Source organism: Mustelus asterias, chromosome 11, assembly GCF_964213995.1.
Source record: "Mustelus asterias chromosome 11, sMusAst1.hap1.1, whole genome shotgun sequence".
Classification (NCBI taxonomy): domain Eukaryota; kingdom Metazoa; phylum Chordata; class Chondrichthyes; order Carcharhiniformes; family Triakidae; genus Mustelus; species Mustelus asterias.
In genome coordinates this window covers 26393052-26416487 of record NC_135811.1, presented here as the reverse complement: position 1 = coordinate 26416487, position 23436 = coordinate 26393052, and the positions used below count along the sequence as shown (strand labels likewise).

Sequence of the window (23436 nt, the reverse complement as noted above, 5' to 3'; positions counted from 1 at the left end):
TACCCTCCATAGACATGGGCAAGAATTTGGTTTATTTTTGAATAATAGCCTCAGCATTGTCTTTGCTTGGGGGCTGGAATTATTTTGATACGATTAAAAGCTCCCTACTTTAAATAGAGTACCGCATCTCAATGGCTTGGTGTGTTGGGGTTTCATACAATTGATTTGGAAGCCCAATATGTTTGAGAATTGTTCAATAACCTCTAATGATTTTAAACTCAATCTCTGAATTCTACATGGAATTCAGAGATTGAAGCAGTGGCTATATGGTGCTTTGTCCAGCTGACCTTCAAACCCCTGATCTGCAAAAAAGTCTACAAGTCAATGTTTGTCTGAACAAAGGGCTTCAAGATGAAGATGATTAGAAGTGAGAAAAGTATGCATCCTTGCCTCAAGTTGCAATTGATGTTGAAGCAGTTAATTGGTGGGTGCAAAATAATTAGAATACTGTTTGTACCCACCTTGTCCGTTTGGAAGTAAATTACATCAAATGCCTTCGCTGTGCCCAGGAAGATGGTCGGCATATTGGTGTTTTATAGATTTACCTTTAATTACTTTTGTTTAATGTCATGCTTTGCAGTGTTGCTTATTGATTTGGACTTTTTGGATGATGTAACATGCTACAGTATGTTGTCTTACTATGTCACAGAAACTGTGGTGAATCTATATCTCGATTTTTAGTTCCTGTTGAAATAAACTACTGTCTTAAATGAATTTGGAGTGAAGAATCAAACTATCTGTATGGTAAAAATTGCCATTTGGTGTCGTGCTGAAACACTTGAACCAAGGATGCCTCAGGTTAAATTACTGCTTTGTGCTGACTGAGCAGATATGAGCTGTGGCAGTGATAGTTTTAGTAAGATGAGAATTCTTTGTCTTTGGACCAGAAAAGGTAAGACCTTGCCAGAGTCCATGCACGCAGCAACTATCCGGTAGACTTTACGAGTAAAGTGCATGCATGTTATTATCAGGTGAGGATATAATTAGGCTCAGTTGCTATGTAATCCACAGTTAAATACCCTGCTTATACTATATAAGCTTGCACTGGAAGATTAGGTATTGAGGGAAGAAGTGTGGTTATCAGTACCTTGAAGGACTGTGCCTCAGGATGATTTTGTGCCTTCAGAAACAGAGAGAAAGTAGTCCAGAGTGGACGTGATTAACAGTAGTAGAGTAGTGTTAAATACAAGATTCCTTTTTAAGAACATTATACTTCATGGTGGGACATGTCATTTATTATTGAAATGTCTAACCTGGCACAGATTTTGTATAGTCTTCTTTCATGATACACGATTTATCTTTTGGGGTGCTATAAAAATATTTTATAAATGTTTAATATGTACAGAAAGATGAAAAAGAGGCCCGTGAAGGCACTGGAAATATTTGATAAAGGGAGTACAAGGAAGAACTTGCTTTGATAATGCCTCTCACTACCTCAGGACTTCCCAAAGTGTCTTAAAGCCAAAGAAGAAAATGTCAAGTGTGATCATGTACAGAATTGTAGGAAAATGCAGCACCAATTTGCACACAGCAAGGCCCCATTAGCCAGATAATGTTTCAGTAATGTTGGTATTGTTTAGGGGAGGGGTAAACACTGGCCATGCATCCACACGAGAGAGCAGTAGCTCATCCAATAGACTCACTCAATACTAGGGTAAAGTGTTAGCCTAGATTATGTGCTTAAATCTCTAGAGTGAACCCACAACTTTCTGAATCTGAGGCAAAAGTGTTGTCACTGAGCCAATGCTGACAACTGATGAGGGGGAAATATTTCCTGTTACATTAATTCTTGTATTATCACAGTTTGGTGAATTACTGATTCATGCTGCATCATTGTGTACATTGCAGATAAATTGTATTTTGTTTTTGCTTGCAAATTTATGATTGTTCAAAGTATGTACTGGACTAGTTACTGAACTTGCTTTGGATATTTCTCTTTTTTAATTCATTCATGGGATGCAGGCATCACCAGCAAGCTTTATTGTCTCGCCTTCAATTTCTGCACTTTTATTAGTTTTAGGGTTTATTTATTAGTGTCACAAGTAGGCTTACATTGACACTATAATGAAGTAACTGTGAAAATCCCCTAGTCACCACACTCCGGCGCCTGTTTGGGTACACTGAGGGAGAATTTAGCATGGCCAATGCACCTAGCCAGCACGTCTTTCAGACTGTAGGAGGAAACTGGAGCACCCGGAGAAAACTCTCACAGACACGGGGAGAACGCGCAGACTCCGCACAGTCAGTGACTCAAGCCGGGAATTGAACCCTGACCACTGTGTCACCATGCTGCCTCTTCATTGTATTACATTTGTGAAAGTTTAGAAGATTGTTTTGGAGATTAATTCAACAAGCAGGAATCATGCATCTAACAATGGAATGCATGCTTTCACTGAGCCTGGTCGCTAAATGAACTAAATTGTTCTACACATCTAATTAGCTTTGTAGCTGCGGTTGTTCATTGCAAATGGCTAAAACCAATTGGTATAAGCCTCAAAATGTTGGCTTTTTGATCAGCTGTTGTTTTTTCATTTGTTTTCATAAGTCCATTATGTTGAATAAGTGTTGAATATTATCTTAAGTGAGTAGTGGCTAAACAATGATTTAACATCCAGTGATAAGAGGGTTTTTGCATTTCATCCCATGAATGCCCATCTGGCCAGGTTGGCACTCCAACCTCTGGGCTATAGTCTTCTCCAGAATTTAGCCACCATTGGCTGTGAGTTAGCCTATCTCTCTTTTGGAAATGCCCTTAATGATATCTGTGAAGATTTAATATTTTTGGAAAGAAGTTTGATGAAAAGAAAACAAGAAAGTGGCTGCTGAATGAGAGGGAAGAAATGAAGCATGGCTGTATTTTAAATGTCTTTTGCAAGGCTCTCCCTTACCAAGGGTCAACTCTCAACATAAGCTTTTGCTTCTAATCATGCATAATGCTGCTTTACCTGCTCTTCTCTCATAGCAATAAGAGAAGTATTAAAATGCTTCGTTATTGATTGCTACTTAGAAAAATAGCATTTGAAAAAATATCTTTATCTTTTGTTGGTTAAACAGTTTATACAATGAAAGAGTTTGGACCATTCAGTTAAGTACAGTTGCGAGGAAAACTTGCATGACTTCTTGAGTTTTCTGGTTTTGGGGAAATCTGTAGGAATTTTGAAGCTCGCTTGGACTAAATTGTATTTCATCATGTAACCCATCCATGCTTCGTCACCTTATCAATTCTATTGATCAGATTACAAAGTATCAGAAATGGTAGAGGTCTATGCTTAAATGATGACTTATTATTTCTATTTAAAGCATTAAACATATTTCTATACATTATATACAATTTTATTAAGGATAATAAATAATTATAATCTCATGGTTGCAATTTTATATATTGGATTATAGGGTTTATCTTTAGCTATTTTATCCTACCTGAACTTCTCGCTAATTTGTGTTTTCTATTGGAAACCTATTAATGTCTATTAACTAGACATGTTTTCATAGTTTTCTTATTTAAATATTCAACATTATTGTAATCAGTTGACCCATTTATACAGGAACTTTCTGGTCTACAATATGTTTTTCACTTTAATGCATCTGATTATTGATCATTTACCTGTTTTGATTTTCCATAGAAGAAAAAACAGAACAAGTAATTAAAAGCAGATGGACTAATTGTGGATATGACTGATTGTGTTAATTCTTCAAAAGAGGTGCATTGTTCAGTTATTGAAGGACCAAGATGTTGGGATAACTAACAATTCATTTTCAAATGTGTTGTGTCTGTAAAGACTTAGAAATCAGTTGACCAAACTGAAATTATTTTTAACCATATTTTGAACTAATTTTCATTGAAGAAATGCTCATAAAGTTTGCAATAAATAAATCCCCTTATGTTTGCTGTTAAAATGATGACCGCTTAATTAACTTCTATTGTTTGCAAAAGAAATCCATTCTTGAACCAGCAGTCCACTTGAAAAGTAAATACTAGAAATTCTGAATAGCTTTCAAGAAAAATAAAATTGCTTCCTCTCAAAGTAAGTCATCTGTGTGAACAGATTTTAAGAAGTTGAGTAGATAAGCCCTTCATGTTTTTATCTCCCTCATCCCGTCCACTTTCTTTCCAAAAAAAAAAGTTGTGTGGAGGGAATCAAAAGAATTGAACCAACTTTTTTCAAGTTATTTTGGGTTGAATCCTTAATTCTGGATAAGTGCTTTGTCTCTTTACTTACCAGTGCATCTATGCAGAGTCAGTTTCCGTATAAGTGGTAAGCTGCAAAAGTGGATCAGTTTTGTGTTGATGGTCCATTAGGGGGCTCTGCTGCTGTAGGAAGACTATGTTTATAGTAATTCGTAAGTCTACTTTCTAACACAAATTTTGCTCTTTTTCCTTTCGTTTCCAGAAAAGGTCACGGATCGCCTACAGTGATGAGGTAAACCTTCGAAATGAGCTCCTAGGGGATGATGGGAATACCTCCGAGAAACAGGTAGGGCCACTAATCAGCATACCCTTGTGGGTGGCTTGAGGGTGATGAAGGTCAGCGAATAGTACATCTTCTCAAGCTGCTCACTAACAGCATTAACAGCAACTCAAGTGGAAATACATTGTTTAATGTAAAGCTAAGCAACAACATACCACCGACTTTAAGCCATTTAAGTTTTAATCATAGTACAGAGAAGACATGTAGACCTTCCAAACATTATCTGCCAGCGACGTTTTTATTTCGCCAACAAATTTCCTGCTTAGAACAAAATCTGCACGATGTCAAACTTTGCTTATAAGTTTATTTATTTTAGTAATGCAAGTAATATGGCAGGAACCTGTGAAGTAGTGAGCTCTAGCGATAATGCTATGGGGGCTTACTGTGCGAGAAATACACCATACTGCAGTTTTAGCGCAGGGGTTGATGCCGGTCAATTTAATTCCCGAAGATCTAAAGGAGGTCAGTATCATCTCATATAGCCTTGGCAGAGCAGATCATTATGAGCAACAAATCTGTTAGTTGCATGGCATGGATTTATAACGAAATGAATGGTGAACCTTTATAAGTTCTGAAAATTGTGTGTTCACCTAGCGATAATGTGTAAAGGACATTTAATAGAGTTCAGCATTTATTCGTTATCTGTATGCGGGCAGAGAAGGAATTGGCGTTATCGCTTTTCATAATTCTGTAGTTTTGTGCATCACGTGGTCTTCACATACTGCGGCGCAGTTTCGATTTCAGTCACAGCAGCAGTCTGGCCACTAGAGATTCTGCCGGTTCAAACCAGCGCGTACCAGATTTTTCAGGTTACAAAGAACAGATTACCACTCGTATCGAATACCATATTGAAAATCTTTGTTTGAAAATCCTGTGATTATCATAACTGAAATGGCAGTATCCCATTCTTAATGATGATAATGAAGGAAATGCAAAATGTAATCATAAAATTTCAGACCGTATAGCGCTTCCAGTATACGGTGGTGTTGACTAGTTTAATACTTTTTTTTTGTTAATATGAATTAACACGTACCTCGGCATGGCACAAAACAAAACCCGAAGTCTGTTGAAAAACCAAGCTCAAATCCATGGAGAAGCTTTAAAATCAGCCAGGCAGCACAAACAAGATAGAGCGCATTTTGTTTGGGTTCTATTATAAAACAGCTGCGCCATGCTTCGTAGTACTTATGGCTATGACCAGAGACGTGGCCGTCTCTTCTGCTTAGCTTTGCACTCTGGCCCATTGAGCATTTTGGTCATTTTGAGGTGGTGACTTAAAAAAGACTTTGGTTGTCTTGCAAATCGCGAGACATTTTGACAATCGTACCATCGAATAGCGTTTGCTTTGTTTTATGTTAAGTGAATAACTTGGTAAACTACCTTTTGGAAATACTAAAACATCTCAAGCTAAAGTACTTTTCTTTCCTGTTCCCTTTGTCTCTTTTGCCTCCTGTGTTATCCTCGGTCCCCTCTTTGGAATTTTGCGTTGTGCTTGAGATTTTTCAAAGTAACCTTTTTACCTCATGGATTCAGAGAATTAACACACACACTCCTTCGCAATTCGGTGCAGTTAGTCCCATTCTATCTGTACATTCTAGCTACTGCTAAGATATGTCTTTAATTACACTTGTTAAATAGATGATTACAATGGGATCTGTGCATCTGTACTTTGAAATAATGCTCCTCACTCTCTTTACCTCTTTAAAATCATTGCTATGAAGCCCCTCATTCTCTCTTTGAAGATTGCGGCAAACATATCTCTCACGTACTAAACAAGAGAGAAATGATTGTAACCGTCTGTGTTGACAAAGGAAGGACTAATCTTTGTTCTTTCAAAATGTGATTTTGAAAATTCTCTTTGCGTGAGGCTTTTTAGGTTCTTTAAAGAAGCTCTTCTATGATTTCTTAATACTAAGTATGTAAACAGATAAATTGTCATAGTTAATGTTATACCCAACTGTATGACAGATGTTTCATCCCTGCCATTTCTTTCCTTTTCATCTTTCTGTGCGTTCACAGTTGATAAAATTGCGTGAAGAGGTGAGTGTATCCTTGTTTGTTGTTAGGTATCTGTGTTTGGAAAATATTGGTGTTTTCTGTCAACTGTTAATTTTTTTGAGAACCATGCTGCACACCATGCAGGGTTTCTTTACATTTTGTTTTTATATTATGTAAGGTAATCAGTATAATTTATCCAAAACAAGTATACTCACTATTTGAAGAGCTAGATTAATTAGTATAGATTGTTATTGCAATGTGTCTGACCTTCACATCAGGTCCTATCTGCGTTGATCTGAACACATTGTTCTAATGATTTCGAAAAAAATTTCAAGGGAAGCTTTGAAGTGGCTTTAGCTGCTGCGATCTGCTGGCCACATCTCACAGATATGTCACCTCTGCCAGGAGGGAATAGGAAAATCACGTTTCGAATGGTAATGATAACATTCTAATCACTTCTCCTTTGAAGATTGAAGCAAGATACACTGTCAGTATCCCAGACTGTCAGTGCTCAAGGCACCAAGGCATCTTGGTCTAGGTGTATTAGCTTAAGTGAGCATGTCAATACAGCTGCATCAGGGAGATCCATAGGGGCTCATTAGAGCAAGGCAACTCACTTCTATGGACATGATTCAGATTGTTCATATGGCACCATTTTTATTAGAAAGTATTTCTCCAATTTTAAGTGACATCTGTCAGCGAAGAAAGTTCTTGGTGAAGCTTTCTGACTGTCAAACTCAAAAATGGTCTTGAAATGTGGTAGCCCCTCTTGTTTTTTCCATGTGATTAGTTTGTATGCCTTTTGACAGCATGAATAGAACTTGTAACAAACCAGGGTCTAGCCTTTTTTTTCGTAAAAGAAAGTAGGATTAAAATTCTCTAAAGAAAAGAGTTGATGGGCGTAAAGTGGTAGGAAACAACATTGCAAGTGGGATCCTATCCTGTATGTGAAAATCCTTTTTTCCTCCTGTTTCATGTGGTGGAAATTCTTCTTAAAATAAAATCTTTCTTTATAATTAATAAACTTTACACATTTAAGATTATTGCAAGGATAGAACTTTTTCCTTTCAGTTGGAGTATGTGAAAAGAACAAAAAAGCTTTGCTTTAATGCTTCAATAACCTTCTGTATTGATTCACCTAAATTCAAGATTTGGTTATCTAAATCTATTTATATTATGTCTACTCATTTTAGAGGTGATGTAGCCACACTGCTGTAATCTACAGATACAGATTTATTCTGAATAGCATTAACGAAAATACATTTTCTGAGTTTCATTTGACATTTTTCTGTTTTTCTTGTGGAAAGAAGCTTCAGTTCTAATATTCAAATTCTATCACGATGCACTAAAGTCAAGGGATATGTCCACTGATTAAAGGCTTCTTCATTTTTAGAATGGCCTTAAAGAGCCAGTAAATCTTAATGATGACAGTAACAATGACAATAAAATGTTTCAGATATTTTGTATATAAGATATGATAATTGTGCTGTAGCTGTGCTTATCTAAAATTCTACTTATCTTATTATACAGCTATTTATTTCAACTTGTGTGGCACACTATTGGATCCTAATTATTCAATGGAACATCAGTTTAAATAAGACTCCTGGCATTCACAAAGCACTCCATATTTTGCTGTAATGAGCATAAAATCCCAAGTGAAATTCTGTAGGAACCCGTAATAAGACTTGCTAGGAAAAATACAAGTAAAAACTATTAAAGATCAAAACTACTATCTGATTGTTCTCAAGCTGTGATACATTTCTAATAATCAATAATATGAAGCAGATCTAACTCTTAAGCTAGTTTTTTTCTCCACTGAAAATGTAGCATTCAGCACTTTTAACAGTTTGTGTTTTTATAAGTAAAAAGCTTATAGAGATTAACTTCTCTTTTCGAAAGAGAAATTCATGAGCAACGATCAAAGCTGATTTTTGGGTGCCAAAATATACTATTTATTCAGTAACCGTACATATTAGAATTTCAAATTGTTTTAAACCAAATGCAGACACATGTACAATATTGCGGTTCAGATGGAATCACATTACAACGTGTTCGCATTGTTCTAGATTATATGTGGTTAAATTAGTTTTCGTGATGATATTTCCAGTGGTTGTTTATATATGCTCGAAAGGAATCCTGGTTCATTTCGCACAGTAGAAGCAAATTGCTGATAGTAACAAAGAATTAACATTTAATTGGGACTATCTTGCCTTCAATAGTTTATTCTAACACTGCCTCCAATAGTCTCACTACACACAAAGCTAGGATGTTTGGACGTTTTATGTGTCTTGATACGATCATGAGTATTATTTTCAGAGCTCTTTATGAATGTATGGTACTTAGGATTTAGCCTTGATTAAATTCCAAAGTAAAGCAAAATACAATTGTACTACAAATACTTTGTGCTACAACATGTCACCTTCAGTTACTAAAAATAGAGTCATGGAGTCAGCAAATAAATACTTACTTGGCAACTATTGAAAATATCAGTAGGTCCTTGAAGACATGAAATTGTTTGAACTGTTTTAAAAAGTGAATTTTATTTCTCCTTTTGAGCTGAACTTAGCTCTTCATACAAATTATTGCACTGTCTGACTCCAAATTTTAGCTTGTTTTTTTTTCCTATACAGTTCCTTTACTATTAAATTAGATATAATTATGCCTGATACATAAGTGTGTGTATAATCATCTACAATTTTGTTTCAGAGAGCATGCCTGTTGGATAATACAGAGCGGTTAGAAAGGTCAACACGGAGACTGGAGGCTGGGTACCAACTAACCGTTGAAACTGGTAAGGATTTTAAGAGTGAGCAAATTATCTGGCTTATGCACAGTAGCATTCACGATACATGACATTTCTGGTGCACTTCAAAGAGGGGAAAAGATTGCAGCAATAGATATAGTTTACATGCAGAAAGGTGATTGAATGTTTTATTTTGTGTTCCTCTCAAACTTGAAGGCATGATATCTATTAAAACAATTCTTGAGGGTTCTATATCTGTATCTGAATAATATTCAGTTTGAATATGATTACTTGTGTAAACAAAGCAGAACAAGAGTCTATGCGCTGTTACAGCACAAAATATATATTTGACAGAGGTGGAATTGCTACATTTATAATCTTGCACCTAACTCTTTTATTGTACTACTTGCACAGAAGAAAATTTGAATTGGTTTGAAAATATGTGTGTATATGTATAATAATCAATTAGAAGACTGGTTAATGCAGAAATAAATCACTTGGTGACTTTGGGCGGCAAACTGAGGCTTTGTGCTTTTTACATTCTGGCTTTAATAGGTAATTTATTTTTGTATAGGTAGTTAGTACTCAATATTCTGAATTCATGTTATTCAGGTTGATCTTCTCAGAAATAAAATGGTTTTATATTCATCTGTAATATTTTGTCTTTGAAAGGATGCTAAGAAATGATATAATTCGAGCTTGAGGTCAGGCAGCGCAGCCTTGCAGCACTCAGAATCAGACTGCAGCAGAGAAAAGAGATTCAGATGAGAAGTCCTATGGAGAGGTAGGCAAAAAGAACAGGACCTGACAGATGATGCCAAGAGTAAGAAAAGGCAACAGACAAGAGACTGGTATGAACACAGGTGGGCAGAGTAAGTGAATGGAGAAAAAGGTTGAGTGGGAGAACCTTGTATAGAAAGGACGGTGGAGGTAAAACAAGCATCCAATATGGCGTACAGAGAGAGAGTTTAACTATGAGCAGCAAAATAGAATGTCTCTGCAGACTAAAAACAGAAAAATGCACAGAGCTTTTGGAGGTCATTCCAAATAATGGCAAGCTACAAGTGTTCAACAAAAATATGTTCTGTTGCCAGTATAGTTAAAATTAATTAACAACAGGTAGGATGATCTTTCATCTGCTGGATTAAACTAAATAAGACCGACATAGAAGCAGAGAAATCTGTGGATATTGAAGCTTTTAACAAATATACAACTCAATGATGTTTGAATTGCCAGCTATTTTTTCTTCCTGATTTGAGGGGACAGCATATATTGTATCTAATTAACTGAAATATACAGACAGAAAGATCCATGTTAAATCTGTATTTGTGTTAACCAGTCTCAATTGGGTCAGCTGTCAGGGTGCTACAATTGGTATCTGGAAGGTTTAAAAAGAAAAACAGCCAGAATTCCTGCCCCTGATTGCCATTCAATAGCCCTGGCTGAAGCTTACATCTGTAGCTAGTATTGGGCTCAGCTGAGATGCCCCTTTTGGTGGAGTAGGAGGTTGGCACACACTATCAAGGCTTACATTCAATCAATGGCTGCTTGGGCATTCAACAAACTATTGGATAGTGTGTGTGTGTGTGTGAAGGTGCAACCCAGCAAAGAGTTGGCACCTTCAAGAGCTGAGGGAAAAATTTTGGTGGGGTGAAAAAGTGATCTCACAGCAGCAACCTTGCTTGGTTTAGCACCAAGAAAAAACACTGATAAATGTTTAGTTTATCAAACTCATTACCAAATCAAGCCAATTCTTTTAAATATTTTACATGGAAAGTGAGTAATTTCTGATCAATGGTGAGTAATTTCTGATCAATCAATTTTTACAGATTGATTGCTAAAAGCTTTCAACAGCTCCCTCAGCACAATTTTTTGTTTTGTCCTCTTGGAGCTTTTCTTTTGGAATTTTCCTCCTGAACCTTGCATATTCTGCTATTGCTGCCAGCAGTTGTCACTGTGTGTTCTGTGTGACTGTGCTATGTGACTGGATGATAGTGTTTTGCAAGCATTCATTATACTAGACCTTGGATAATAAGGGGTTAGTTATACTGAGAAATCATTACCCTATTTTGGAGAGTTGTGAGACTTCTGTATATAGGCTAATAGATAGCTGATGGTCTGATAAAAGGCAGCGATTGAATCTAGGGATTCTGATCATGTCAGAATCCTGAAATTCAATTACAGCCATGTACTTCTCCACTAACCTCTTCATTCTCGGTAAAATAAATGCAATTTCTATCTATTTCAGGTTGTGCGCAACAGCCACTGCTTAAGCAAGTATAAGTTGCATGACAATTGATGGCTGCTGTTTGTTTTTGTCAGTATTTTACTTCACTCATTGAGGTTTGAAGCTTTGTAAATGCTATAGGTGATTGCATAAGAAATCAGCTTGAAGGTATGCAGTATGATAGACTGATGCATTTGGGCATTTTTTTTGGATTGGAAATTAGATAGCATAAGTTATAGAGAGTGGGAAATTGCTTTGACATCGAGCAAAGGTTAGGTTCCCACAGAGATCTGAGTACAATAAGGGGGCAGGTTCTCCAGGGTAACTAGTGTCTTATGCAAAAGAGGTTGAGTCTGGCATTTGCCCACTGATTTACTTGAGAAATGGTCCATGCTAGAGAAGCTGGAAAAATAATGTCAGAGCAAAAGTGTAACACTGTGTTAATCAAAATTATAGTCTAAAAATGAAACATACAATATCTAGTCTAATGACACCTGAATGTCAGTAAAATTTGGCTAACAGTTTAAAAGATACAATTCTGTTCCATCACAAACCACAACATCACAGTTGCATCCCTTTGTTTGATATTTGGCATGTAATTTTGATTTTCACAGGTGAGAAATATTGATCCCTTAAGATGTGAAATAAATGATTGCTTTTACCTGTACAACAGAACTAGGACACTAGCTGAACTGTATTGATGGAGTTAAATTAACAAGTCGTCCGTATTTTGAGCACTAAATTTATAAGTAAGCGTTGTAAGTGAAACAATTTTATTGGTGCAGCAAATCTAACTTATTCCCTATTTGGAGGTTTTTCTGAAGAAGCTGAATTTGTAGAAAACTATATTTCTCTGCCACCTCGATCAGGATCTGTTCCAGTTGTGGAATGTCATCAGAGTATCATGCAATAGTTAATATTTCTACACATATAATATGGTATATTATTTATTACTGGTGCCATTGCAGGTGACTGAAATAGTGTTCGTGGAATTAATGCTCGTATTTAAGGCTGAACAATTAAATGCGGCATTATGTGAAATATTTTAGGGACACTTAACATTAAAAGGTCATGATCTGAGTAGGAAAAACATTTTATTGCAGGAAATAAAAATCTCTCAAAACAGACGGAATGGTTTTCACATTTAAGCCATTTCGCTGCTGCTCAGCCCTTTCTGGAAGCATTCAGCAGTAAATGGCTTCTGGTGCTATTAGGCTGGCCCTAGAGGCTTTCACTTCTGGAAGTTCATTGAGGTTGGGTACAAGACCAACTCTGCAGGCCATCAGCTTTATTAATGTGCAGATAAGCTGATTAGGCTATGTCAATCAAAGGTGCCAATAACTCAATTGAGAGGCTTTTTTTTTTCTCCTGAAGCATTGAAGTTGCCAACAAAGTGATAGATGTATGGTACACAGAGCTCAAGTTGTCAGCAAGCGAGACACAAGATCCTATGATGATGCACTGACTATATTAAAGAGTACATCAATTTGTTTAGCCTGTTTTGATTTTTTTTTCTGTGGTATTAGGTGGAAAAAAATCATGGTTACAGCTTCACTGGAAAGCAGAGGGCCTCGGAAAAAAAATAATCGGGTCCCTTTGAAGCCTATTGGAGACTTTGAGATCTTGCTGTGCCAGACGATGGGTATTCAAGTACTCCTGTAACCATCACACTCTGATCTCTCCCTAGCCTCTGGTAACTTCAGTATTGATGTTTTAGTCAACAGAAGCAAAACTGGAGAATCTAATCTGGTTGTTCTTCCAATAATTACCTTGGATAGACAAAAACCTAACATGAAACATTAACACCCTGTATTACTTCTAATCTTGCACTGCTAACAACCAACAGTTAATGTTGTGAGATTAATCTTATGTTTACTCTCTTTTTTTTATGCCAAGCATTACAGGGCAACAAGAATTCAAAAAAGGCACGGCATTATTTACTTCCTTGCAGTTCTTCAAAGTTACAAACATCTTTAAATTCATGACAATAAAATAATTAGACCCTCATGCAGGAAACACCAAGTATGACGAGGCACATTAAGGTTTACTTTTTAATGGGCACATCCAGTGAATCAGCTCACTATACAGCTTCCCCATAGAAGCTGGAGTATTTAAGGAAAGTCCTGTGTCTAGTTACTTACTGAAGCATCTCTAGGCTTAAACAAAATCTATACTGATTGTTCTAGTCTTCTATCTGGTATTTCTTTTTGTGTGATGAGTAACATTTCCTCTTACTGTGCATATGATACAAGACTCATCATGATTTAAAAAAAATCTAAACTACAACATTATAAAGTCTGGAATTTAGGAGCAATGAAAGCATGGTAACAAACAAAGCAAATTAGTGGTGAACTAATAGTACAATATTCCAACTATTTTTCTATTAATTAAATAGTTTGATGGAAGCGAAGAATTTTTTTTATTTGCTTTTCTTATATCTTCACCCTTTTTCCTCCCTAAGGCTCTCTCCTGTTTATCTCACCACCCTGTCTGAAAAAAGTGAATGTAATAATAATTTTTTCCCTAATCGAGCCTTGTCAGGGAAGTGTCTTATCGTTAAAAGGAAAATGACACCGATGATATCGTAAACAGAGCTAGTGTCACAGCGTTCCAATCAGAGCAATTCAGCCTCGGTATCTAGTGCTGCCACAAACACCTAGCAGCGTTTTTCATCGAAACATCAAAAACGTAGCAGTCATTAAAATTGCACCCGCGTAGAATTGCAGGGATCAGCCGCACTAGCGCAAAATAGGATGTGGGAAACAGACTTCTAAATGTGCTAATTCCAGTACCACGTGCTTGTGGCTTATTTTAATCAGTAGAAACTCACACATTGTAATAAATCAGCATTATCTGTTGTGACACTAAAGGACACAGTTGGTTCAAGGATTTAGAGGGTCGCTGGCAACAGTATACGGTGTGATGGGCAAAGTATTTTTACGCTTGAACTACGGTAGCTAAGGCCCAAACACCAATTTATACCCCAAACAAAGCACACAATCTGCACAATGACCAGCTCAACATGCAGTGATCTTCACCACGATATGGCCAGCAGAAGACTAAAAGAGCACAGGGCTTTAAGAGAATTCAATAGTTTGTGTTTGGTTTTCTTTGAAAAAACCCTCAAAAAGAAGAGGCTATTGGTAATTAGGAAAAACAGATGTCGCCAAGCCTTGTGACAGCTGAGCACCATTTCAAGCCAAGAAAGAAAATGCTTTAAAAGTTGTTTTTCTAAAAAACAAATTTTTTTTCTTAATGTTTTAGTTTGTAACCTACAAATTTTTGAGTACCTTTGCAGTGAAATAATTTAAATTAATATGTTTGAAAAGATAATTGAGCAGCTTAAGGTATTGTTTGTTTCAAATATTCTGCCATTTTGCAGGTCGAAAATTTGCACATGTACAAACCTCATCCCAAATAATTTTTTTGCTTATTATGTGCTGTCATTCCACGCTTATGCATTTACTAACCAAAGAATTGTAAACATATTTGAATTGTAAGTGCACTAACGTTTTCTCCACATACATATACTATATATTATTTGCTCCTGCACTCTTGTTTTTCTCTTTCTTTTGACTTTCTCTTTCTTTTGACTTGAGGTGTGTAACTTGAGGGTAGGAATCAGTAAACAAATTAGTGATGAACGATAAAAAAAATTGCAAAATCACAAAATTATAAGGAGAAAAACAAGTTGACAAACAGCAGTTTATAGAATATGCTTATCTTAAATACTCAGATTATAGTCAATTAAGTATTTTCCTTCACTTCTTGCCAACATGTGCATTATGCACATTTGAAATCAATGAACTTGATGCATTCTTACTTGCATTCTAATACTACAAAATTACAAAAAAAACCTTAAAAATGTTAGGTGCGACTTTTGTTAACCCATGTCAGAAGAGTTAATTGAATTTTAAATGCAGTACCTCCTTGACAAATATAAGCATGCCTTGGCAATGTACCTTGTGCTATATTTGCTTCATACTGTGTTTTATTACAATTTCTTAATTGATGCCTGAAAACTTTCCCATGTGTGGTTGGTCTATGTGATTTGAACAATCGTTTTAAATTTTGTCGGATGGCCACTCTAAAGCAAGGCTAAATTTGAAGCTGTGCATCTGTATTATTCAGCTCAGCACTGGTCCGGCAAAATTCTATAAATAAACCTGCTTCAATGGTATTTTTGCAGTTTGTATTTTACTTTTTTGTCAAATATTTTAGATTGTAATACATGTTCAAATTTAAAACATTTGTTGCAAAATAATCTGGGTCACCTAGTAATATTTATGTATCAGAGCTCTCTGTTTACTATTGCCTCCCAGGAGGATTTCATTTCAGTTTCAATTTGATCATTGAGAACTGGGTATTTACAGATGTTTTATACTTTTGCACATTGTTAATATGGGGTCAAATTCTTCATCCATACAGTAAATAAAAAGTAATCCTATATGTAAGTAATACGTCTAGTAAACAGGAGATAATCTAGAACTTTTGGAGATATGCAATTATTTCTAATGATTACGCTTCAGGGAACAATTCAATGTTAAGAGTTTATATTTTGATATACTGAAGGTAAGCTGCATTACCAAAAATGCAGTTTAGTTGCTGCGCACTTTTACTTTTAAAATGGTGGCAATAGATCATTCTTCATCATGTGATTTAGTGGTCTGTGTTTTGTGAATTTTACAGAACGCCAGAAACAAGGTTAGGTGCATTGACCTGAACAGGCGCAAGACTGTGGTGACTAGGGGAATTTCACAGTAACTTCATTGCAGTGTTAACGTAAGCCTTACTTGTGACTAATAAATAAACTTTATCTTTTTAATTCTCTCTGCTTAGAACTGGTAGGAAAACACTCCAAGCGTAGACTTAATTTTGTTTAATAAAGTCAGTCATCTTATGGAAATGGAAAACAGAGGGGAGAAGTGGAACCCAGACTTTGAAGAACTGCTGGATTTGCTAAGAAGTGAATTTCTGATTCAGGAATTGTCACCAAAAAGAACTGTGCAAGTGGAGAATGTTGTTGGACTCAAAGTCCAAGTGAAAAGTTGGTTAGTTGATTTATTTATTAGATGGATTATTATATTAATGAGATAAATTATAGAAATATTCAGAATATGCAATAGATAGTCCTGCTGGATCAAAGTGTTCAGAAATGGACCGTTTCAGTTAGTTTGAATTTAAAATGACACAGATGGAGAAACATAGATAGGCTGCGCTCTTGAGCTGTTTCTAAGTTTCAATCTCTTCTCTGTCATTCGTTCTGTCTATTTGGCTAGTGCATAAGCTAGCAAGGGAGATAATTCACTAGTAATCTAGTCAACGGTTTCAAATCTTAAACACAGAGAAAAAGTCAATATGGGGTTAATGTTATAGTTTAGTTTCTATTTTAAAAATACTACATCTTTACCAGGTGTATGTTGAATTGTTCACATCAGTAAACATTGAAGGAGAATTTGAGTCTAAAATTTTATCTTACATTTACAGTGTTTTTAATTGATTGTTGTAGAGGAGTGATTTTGACTGAGACGTGAAACTATTCTGATAAAACTTTTTAAAAAAATGTTATAGTAAGCACTTGAACATTAACCCATTAAAAGGTGCACAGTAAGATGATTCTCCCTTCATTTGTCCATTCAAACTTTTGCTTGTTTTGGGAACATAAGGTTCCTGGATTCCTGATAAACTCGATTTAAGCATTACTATGAATTGTGATTGCTCTTAAAATGGAAATCAAAAGCCCATTATCTCTTTGCTTCTGCCAAAAGAATTAGCGATGTATGCTATCGGCGAATTATCATCAAACAAAGCAGGACTTTTAAACAATGAATTAAATTCATTATTTTTTGAAAACAAAAGAATGGGCTAAACAAATGAAGCTTATTTTTGCAAAACACAGAACATTGGTTTATCTGCTGAAAATCATTATGAAAATTGAACATTTGTTCTTGACATTTCAACCTCCTCTCCCCCCCCCCCCCCCCCCCCCCCCCCCACCACCACCACCACCACCACCACTCTTCCCCCCACTTCCACCACCTAATCTTTACAACATGTTCAATTTTGAGCAATATTTTATTGGGAGAGCAATCATCAAGTAATGTTAGCATTGAATAAGTGATTAATGTGGCTGTCTGACATTCTCAACATTAAAGTTTTATTGTAGCTTGTTTTTACACTGTTCAATACTTTATAACATGTAACTTTACTGAGTCAAATTTCGAAGGAATAATTGTGTCACGGAGGAGAAAGAACATTTTTAATGTGAATTTTTACACACATGCATGCGCATGCACACACGGTTCTACAGTCACTGTTTAAGGAAAATATATTCTACATGTTGTAGTTAGGAATGCGAGGTGACAGTCAGGGAAGACATTCTTTCTTTGTAATGTGACATAGGGATATCTGATTTTGAATTGATTGTTAATTAAAATACATTTAAAAGAAAAACATCAATTAACTTGAAATTTAAACCAGCATTGCAGAGTATTTTTTCTTTTGGTAAATGTAATTTTATGGAAAATGCAAAAGACTAAAGTTCCTATGCATTCCTTCACCATGTGCAATTTGTGCTTGATTTTGACTGAGACCTGAACCTATTCTGATAAAATGTTTTTTAATGTTATGGTAAACACTTAAATTTTGCACCAAACCCATCAAAAAGTGCACAATAGTGAAGATGTTTGAATTTCGTAGGATTTCACCTGAAATTGCAGTTTAAATTAATGAGTTCTATTCAATGTTTTTGTATATTTTATTACATATACTTAAGAAATTTGAAATAAAATAAGAATCACTTTTTGACTAGAACACAAACTACATAATATACACAGTTCCATAAAATAAATTATATGAGCTATTTTATATTAGAAATAACTGCAACTGATGGTTCTGTTCCCATCCCTTGCTGTTGATATTAAGTGCTTCGTAATGTATGTTATTATCCTGCACTGTAAATCATTTTTATGGTAAATGTTATAGTAAATGCTCTTCAATCTTAACAAGCTACAAGTCAAAGCTTTCAGTTCACTATATTTAGTAACAATATAAATGGCTTACTGTTCATACATTGATTATGTGGGCAGGAGAAAGGCATTATTAGGACCACAGAGGGCTTGAAAAGATTATTATAATTTGCCAGTTCTGTTAATGGCACCTGTTAGAGGTGTGACACAAACGACAGTGACAGGCTGTGTAATTCAATAATTACTATCTTTGTGTAGTGTCACTGGGTCATGTTATATATGCTTACAAAGAAACCAGTGTTAGAATGGTGCAGACTTTCTCTAGTTAACAGGGAAAATGTTATGGTCAATGCAGTCTTTCAGGAGGGAGAATTGAGCCCTGGGGAAAATCTTGGGTGGGTCAAAACAAATAGAGAGACAACCCAAAAAAAAGCGCTGTCTCTTGTTGCTTTTAAATTGGGATATAATATATAATGAGGATACCAATACTCAACATAAATTACAACTTCTTGGTATGTTCTTTAATGCACTTCACAATGTTTCGGTTAATATGCTTTGACCCAAATAAATAATCACATTGTATTTATGTGGTACCTTTAATTTCAAAATGCTTCAAAATGCTTAGCCAAGGTGCAATTTAAAAATTGGATCTTTCAATACATATTCTGTTAATCAATATTACTTTGTCTTGCTTTTCATTATTAGCCTAAAATATGGTCATGTGTAAGTTGTTTCTTAAGAGAAAATTGTTCTTGATTACCATGCTTGTGATCAATTTCCAGGTCCTTTTTCCTAGACTCAAGTTATGAGATAGAATTGTCCAGTATTAGAACTGTATCAGTCTGTAACATAGAACTCAAAACCATTAGTGATCAAATTATTCAATTAGATCACCAGAACCTGCCATTTACCATGCCCAACCTGACAATATCGCTGGCAGAAACAAAATTAAACAAGAATAGGGCTGGGAAGACCTTGTTCTTTGTATGTTGTACACAGTAATGTACCCTTCAACTGGAGATGACTTTAATAGACTACTTCAGCTTCACTTTTGTAACATAATGTAACCTTCATCCCACACACAAGTGCCTGCACGCAAACAGAAAACTTGCCAATTGCTGACAGCTGTGTCCTCTGGAGGCTGTCTGTTGGAGGGGCATTGGAAGAGGCAAGGAGAAATGGAAAGAGGAAACAGGCCATTGAATGTTGCATCTTCTCAATCCAATGTATTCATCTGCAGCGAATGCCGTAGAAATGACCATGCTGGAGTTGAGATCCAAAGCCACATCAGGTGACGTTTAACACATAATTTAATCACCAAGGTGCATCCCGTTATCTCATGAGATGGAAGGCTACCTCAGAATCATCCCTCAGTTATTATCGCTTTGGAACGCTACAGAGTTAGTTTCCATGTAAAGCATTTTTCGATAGAAAATAAAGGATTGAGCTTGAGGACTCCAATAATTGCACAAAAATCTAACCTATGCCTAGAGTTTTGGTTTACAGTTTACCATTTTTAAAAAAATACTCCTTGCAATAACTTCCTTCTTAATGGTGTCACGATTGCCTTTTTTGTATCAACCTATATTAACATCAAAACGTTTGTACAAAATAAGACAATTACTTCAAAATCCTACCAGTGATACACATTTAATTTTAGCCTACAGACATTAAGTATAAATAAAATAGCTAAATGTAAATATATAAAAATTAAAATAATAAAACCTTCTGGGGGCATGAACCAGCTAATGTCCACACACTTTCAGCATTCTACTTGAGAATAGAAAATAGCTTTCTCAGGAATGATTTTTATCAAATGAATTTTTTTTAAAAACTTTAGAGACCGGCCATAATATACTTGGAAAATAATTTGTACAAAACATGAAAAGTGCGACATCTACTGCTCCATGTCCTAGTATTCAGTTACTTGTATCATGTACTAAAAGGAAGGAAATGCTTCCAGTACAATCTTGAATAAAATCCCAATGGATCTATCTCCAAATTTGTGTTAAGCCGAGCCTCATAATAGCCGAGAGGTCCCATTCCCACAAGAATGGATATCGACGTAACCCGATATGCCGACAAATACAGCCTATGTCAGAAACAATAGATTGAAGTACTAAATGGAAACACAGTAGTACAGTAAATGTGTTGAAAAATACTTTATTCAGTTTGTCCACACCTTACAATGGCCTGTCCTTGGAAAAGGCAGGAGCTTTGTGTTTGACCGATGTTGGTAGTTAACTCCAGCAAAACTCTTGAGATCTTTTTCTGCTTAGCGTGCTGTCACCAGATGTGTGCACTACAGTCCACCGTGTCATCACTGCAGTCAAACGTGCTGTTTGGTGTTTTTGTGCTACAGTGCAAAATCCCAAACCGTCTCTCCAGCCTTGTGGCATTGGCTAGGAAAACAGGGAGGTGAGTGAGCGAGCGAGCATTCATCGGCCTCTTCAGGTTTATCAGCCTCCATGGGCTCCACTATTTGCACTTTTGTGTGGTTAACTCCACTCTCTAGTTGCCGCCACCATATGACAAGCTTAGACAAATTTGGCTAATCCGGAATTACCGGTGTGTCATTTTGGATCATCACTGGCATCATTCTATGGGACTTGCTGTTTTACCGCCTGAAATGGTTGATATCTTCAGCACAACTGGAATTTTACGTCATCTAAGTTTGACTCATTTCACCATATATGTATATCATTCTTCACAACTAAAGCAAATGAAACCTCTATGAATCTCTGTTAAGGGCCGGAATTGAACCTTGGTCCCTGGCGCTGTGAGGCAGCAGTGCTAACGACTGTGCCACCGTGACTTAATTATATTTTGTTTACTCCACGTCTTTTTCCTTGCTAATGGGATGTAATATTGAGTGCATATACTCCAACATATTTAGAATTTCTATAGGTATTAGAAACACTAAAACTCATACAGTGTTATGTACTTTTAAGTTTATTTATTAGTGTCACAAGTAGGCTTACATTAATGCTGCAATGAAGTTACTGTGAAAATCCCCTAGTCGCCACATTCCGAGGCCTGTTCGGGGACACTGAGGGAGAATTTAGCATGGCCAATGCACCTAACCAGCATGTCTTTCGAACTATGTGAGGAAACCGGAGCACCCGGAGAAAACCCACGCAGACACGGGAAGAACATGCAGACGCTGCACAGACAGTGATCCAAGCCGGAATCAAACCTGGGGCCCTGGCGTTGTGAGGCAGCAGTGCTGAATGACCACTGTGCCACCGTGACTTGACTATATTTTATTCTCCACGTCTTTTTCCTTGCTAATGCAATGCAATATCAAGTGCATATGCTCCAACATATTTAGAATTTCTATACAAAACTTAATACAATGAGATAAACAAGATACTTGAAACTCCAAGGTAAGTATAAAGTGGAGCCCACTTGTCAGAAATAGCCTAAATAGACATGCTTGGAGTCTGCTGGAATGAGATGCAACAATTTATGTAATTATGGTGAATTAACATCAATGGCACTCTATGCTAATATGATAGATCATAACAATTAAGATCACCCTTCAAACCTATGATGTGAACACAAATATTAAGCTAAAAGCTTAAGCATACATACAATGTTTTTAAATTATATGTGTATCAGCATTGTGGATGTAAATCTGAAGCATATGTAAAGCTGAAATTAATCTCTCATTCAGACAATTCAGATTGAGCACTGTTTGGATTTAAGGTTTTAAAGTTATTTTGATAGCTAGGACTTTTCATCTTTAACTTTGAACTATTTTATGTTTTAACTTTAGATCTAATAAAAGTGCAAAATTACTAAAGTAAATTCTTCATATTTCTTTTAAATCTGACGGGTCTGGTAGATAGTTATTGCTTGCTTTTGGAAGGAAAAAATATATATATCTGGAGACTTTTCTTATGCCAAAACTCAAAATGGACTTGCTAATTTCTCAGGAGGCAAAGTCCCATGTGGTATGTGGAAACTTAAAAAAAAACTTGCTGTGACTCTGTAGAGGCTCTAAAAGATGTACCTTTCATGTGTTACTGTATGTGCTATATAGGGAATGAGAGCTTTTCCCCTACATAGGGCTGTGTGTGTGTGTGTTTTCGACAGAATATAAAGTAATGCTGATATCTGGAGATTTAAAAAACTGCATGCATTTTGGGATTCCCAAAAGGGAATCAGTGGTAGAATGTATAACAGATAATGACATAGGTAGCGCCTAAATTAAACATTCATGTATTTTTGTGTGGCAGTTTACTAAAATATTTATATTGGTCTGTATTTTCATCTTTCTTTTTAGATTATAGTTTGCACAATATACACCTCATTTATTTATTCCTATGAGTTTACTAAAAGTAAAAGCTTGCGGTTTTTTTAATGTAATTCAGTATACTAATTGACCTTCTTCTTAAAAACTGGCCTATTTTCTGCCAATTGGTAATGTTTTATGAGCAGACCTGAAATATCTGCAACAATATGACACTTGGTTTCAAACTGAATTCAGACTCGTTGAATTGGGTGATATGTGCTTTATGCTGCATTTATTGCTTTCTAAAAAGCTTACAGGATTGAAAAGAAAGTATGTGACACATGAATATAGCACCAAAATATCTTGATCTTCAAATATTTCTCATAGAGCTATTTGAAAATCTTCAGAATTTTCATCTATGGTTGTGTACTCCAACTAGGCAAAATCAAATATGCGTATTATGTATTTTCTACAACTGAATTTACTTCCTATTTTCTTCAAGATATTCCCCACAGGTATCTTTGAAAAATCTTACATAATTGCATGGAGGATTCTTGTAAAATTGAAGTAACTATTTTGTTAATGTAGCAGTTTCAAATGCTTTCTTAAGAAACACCTCCACATTAAAACCCAAACTGTAGTTCTAATTCTAACTGTGGTTAAAATTACACAAAGCTCTAAGAATGGAGATCTTTATATCCCTGGTTTGGAGTATTAATTCTTGGTCATTGCATGGCTTGTTTGCCATCTTGACTGTATGTTCCCAGGTAATTTGTGAAATCATCACTTGATTA

General features: G+C 35.8%; 1 protein-coding gene across 4 annotated transcripts in view; it reads left to right on the top strand.

Moving 5' to 3' along the window:
- vti1a (vesicle transport through interaction with t-SNAREs 1A) overlaps positions 1-23436 on the top strand; it is a 343061-nt gene that overhangs the window by 102185 nt on the left and 217440 nt on the right. For 2 of the 4 annotated variants that reach the window (XM_078223311.1, XM_078223313.1), the window contains exons 4-6: positions 4392-4475; positions 6489-6509; positions 9174-9258. In XM_078223311.1, coding sequence (XP_078079437.1) covers positions 4392-4475; positions 6489-6509; positions 9174-9258 — 190 coding nt within the window. The remainder of the gene's footprint in view (positions 1-4391; positions 4476-6488; positions 6510-9173; positions 9259-23436) is intronic. The other 2 variants (XM_078223312.1, XM_078223314.1) reach the window with 1 other exon arrangement.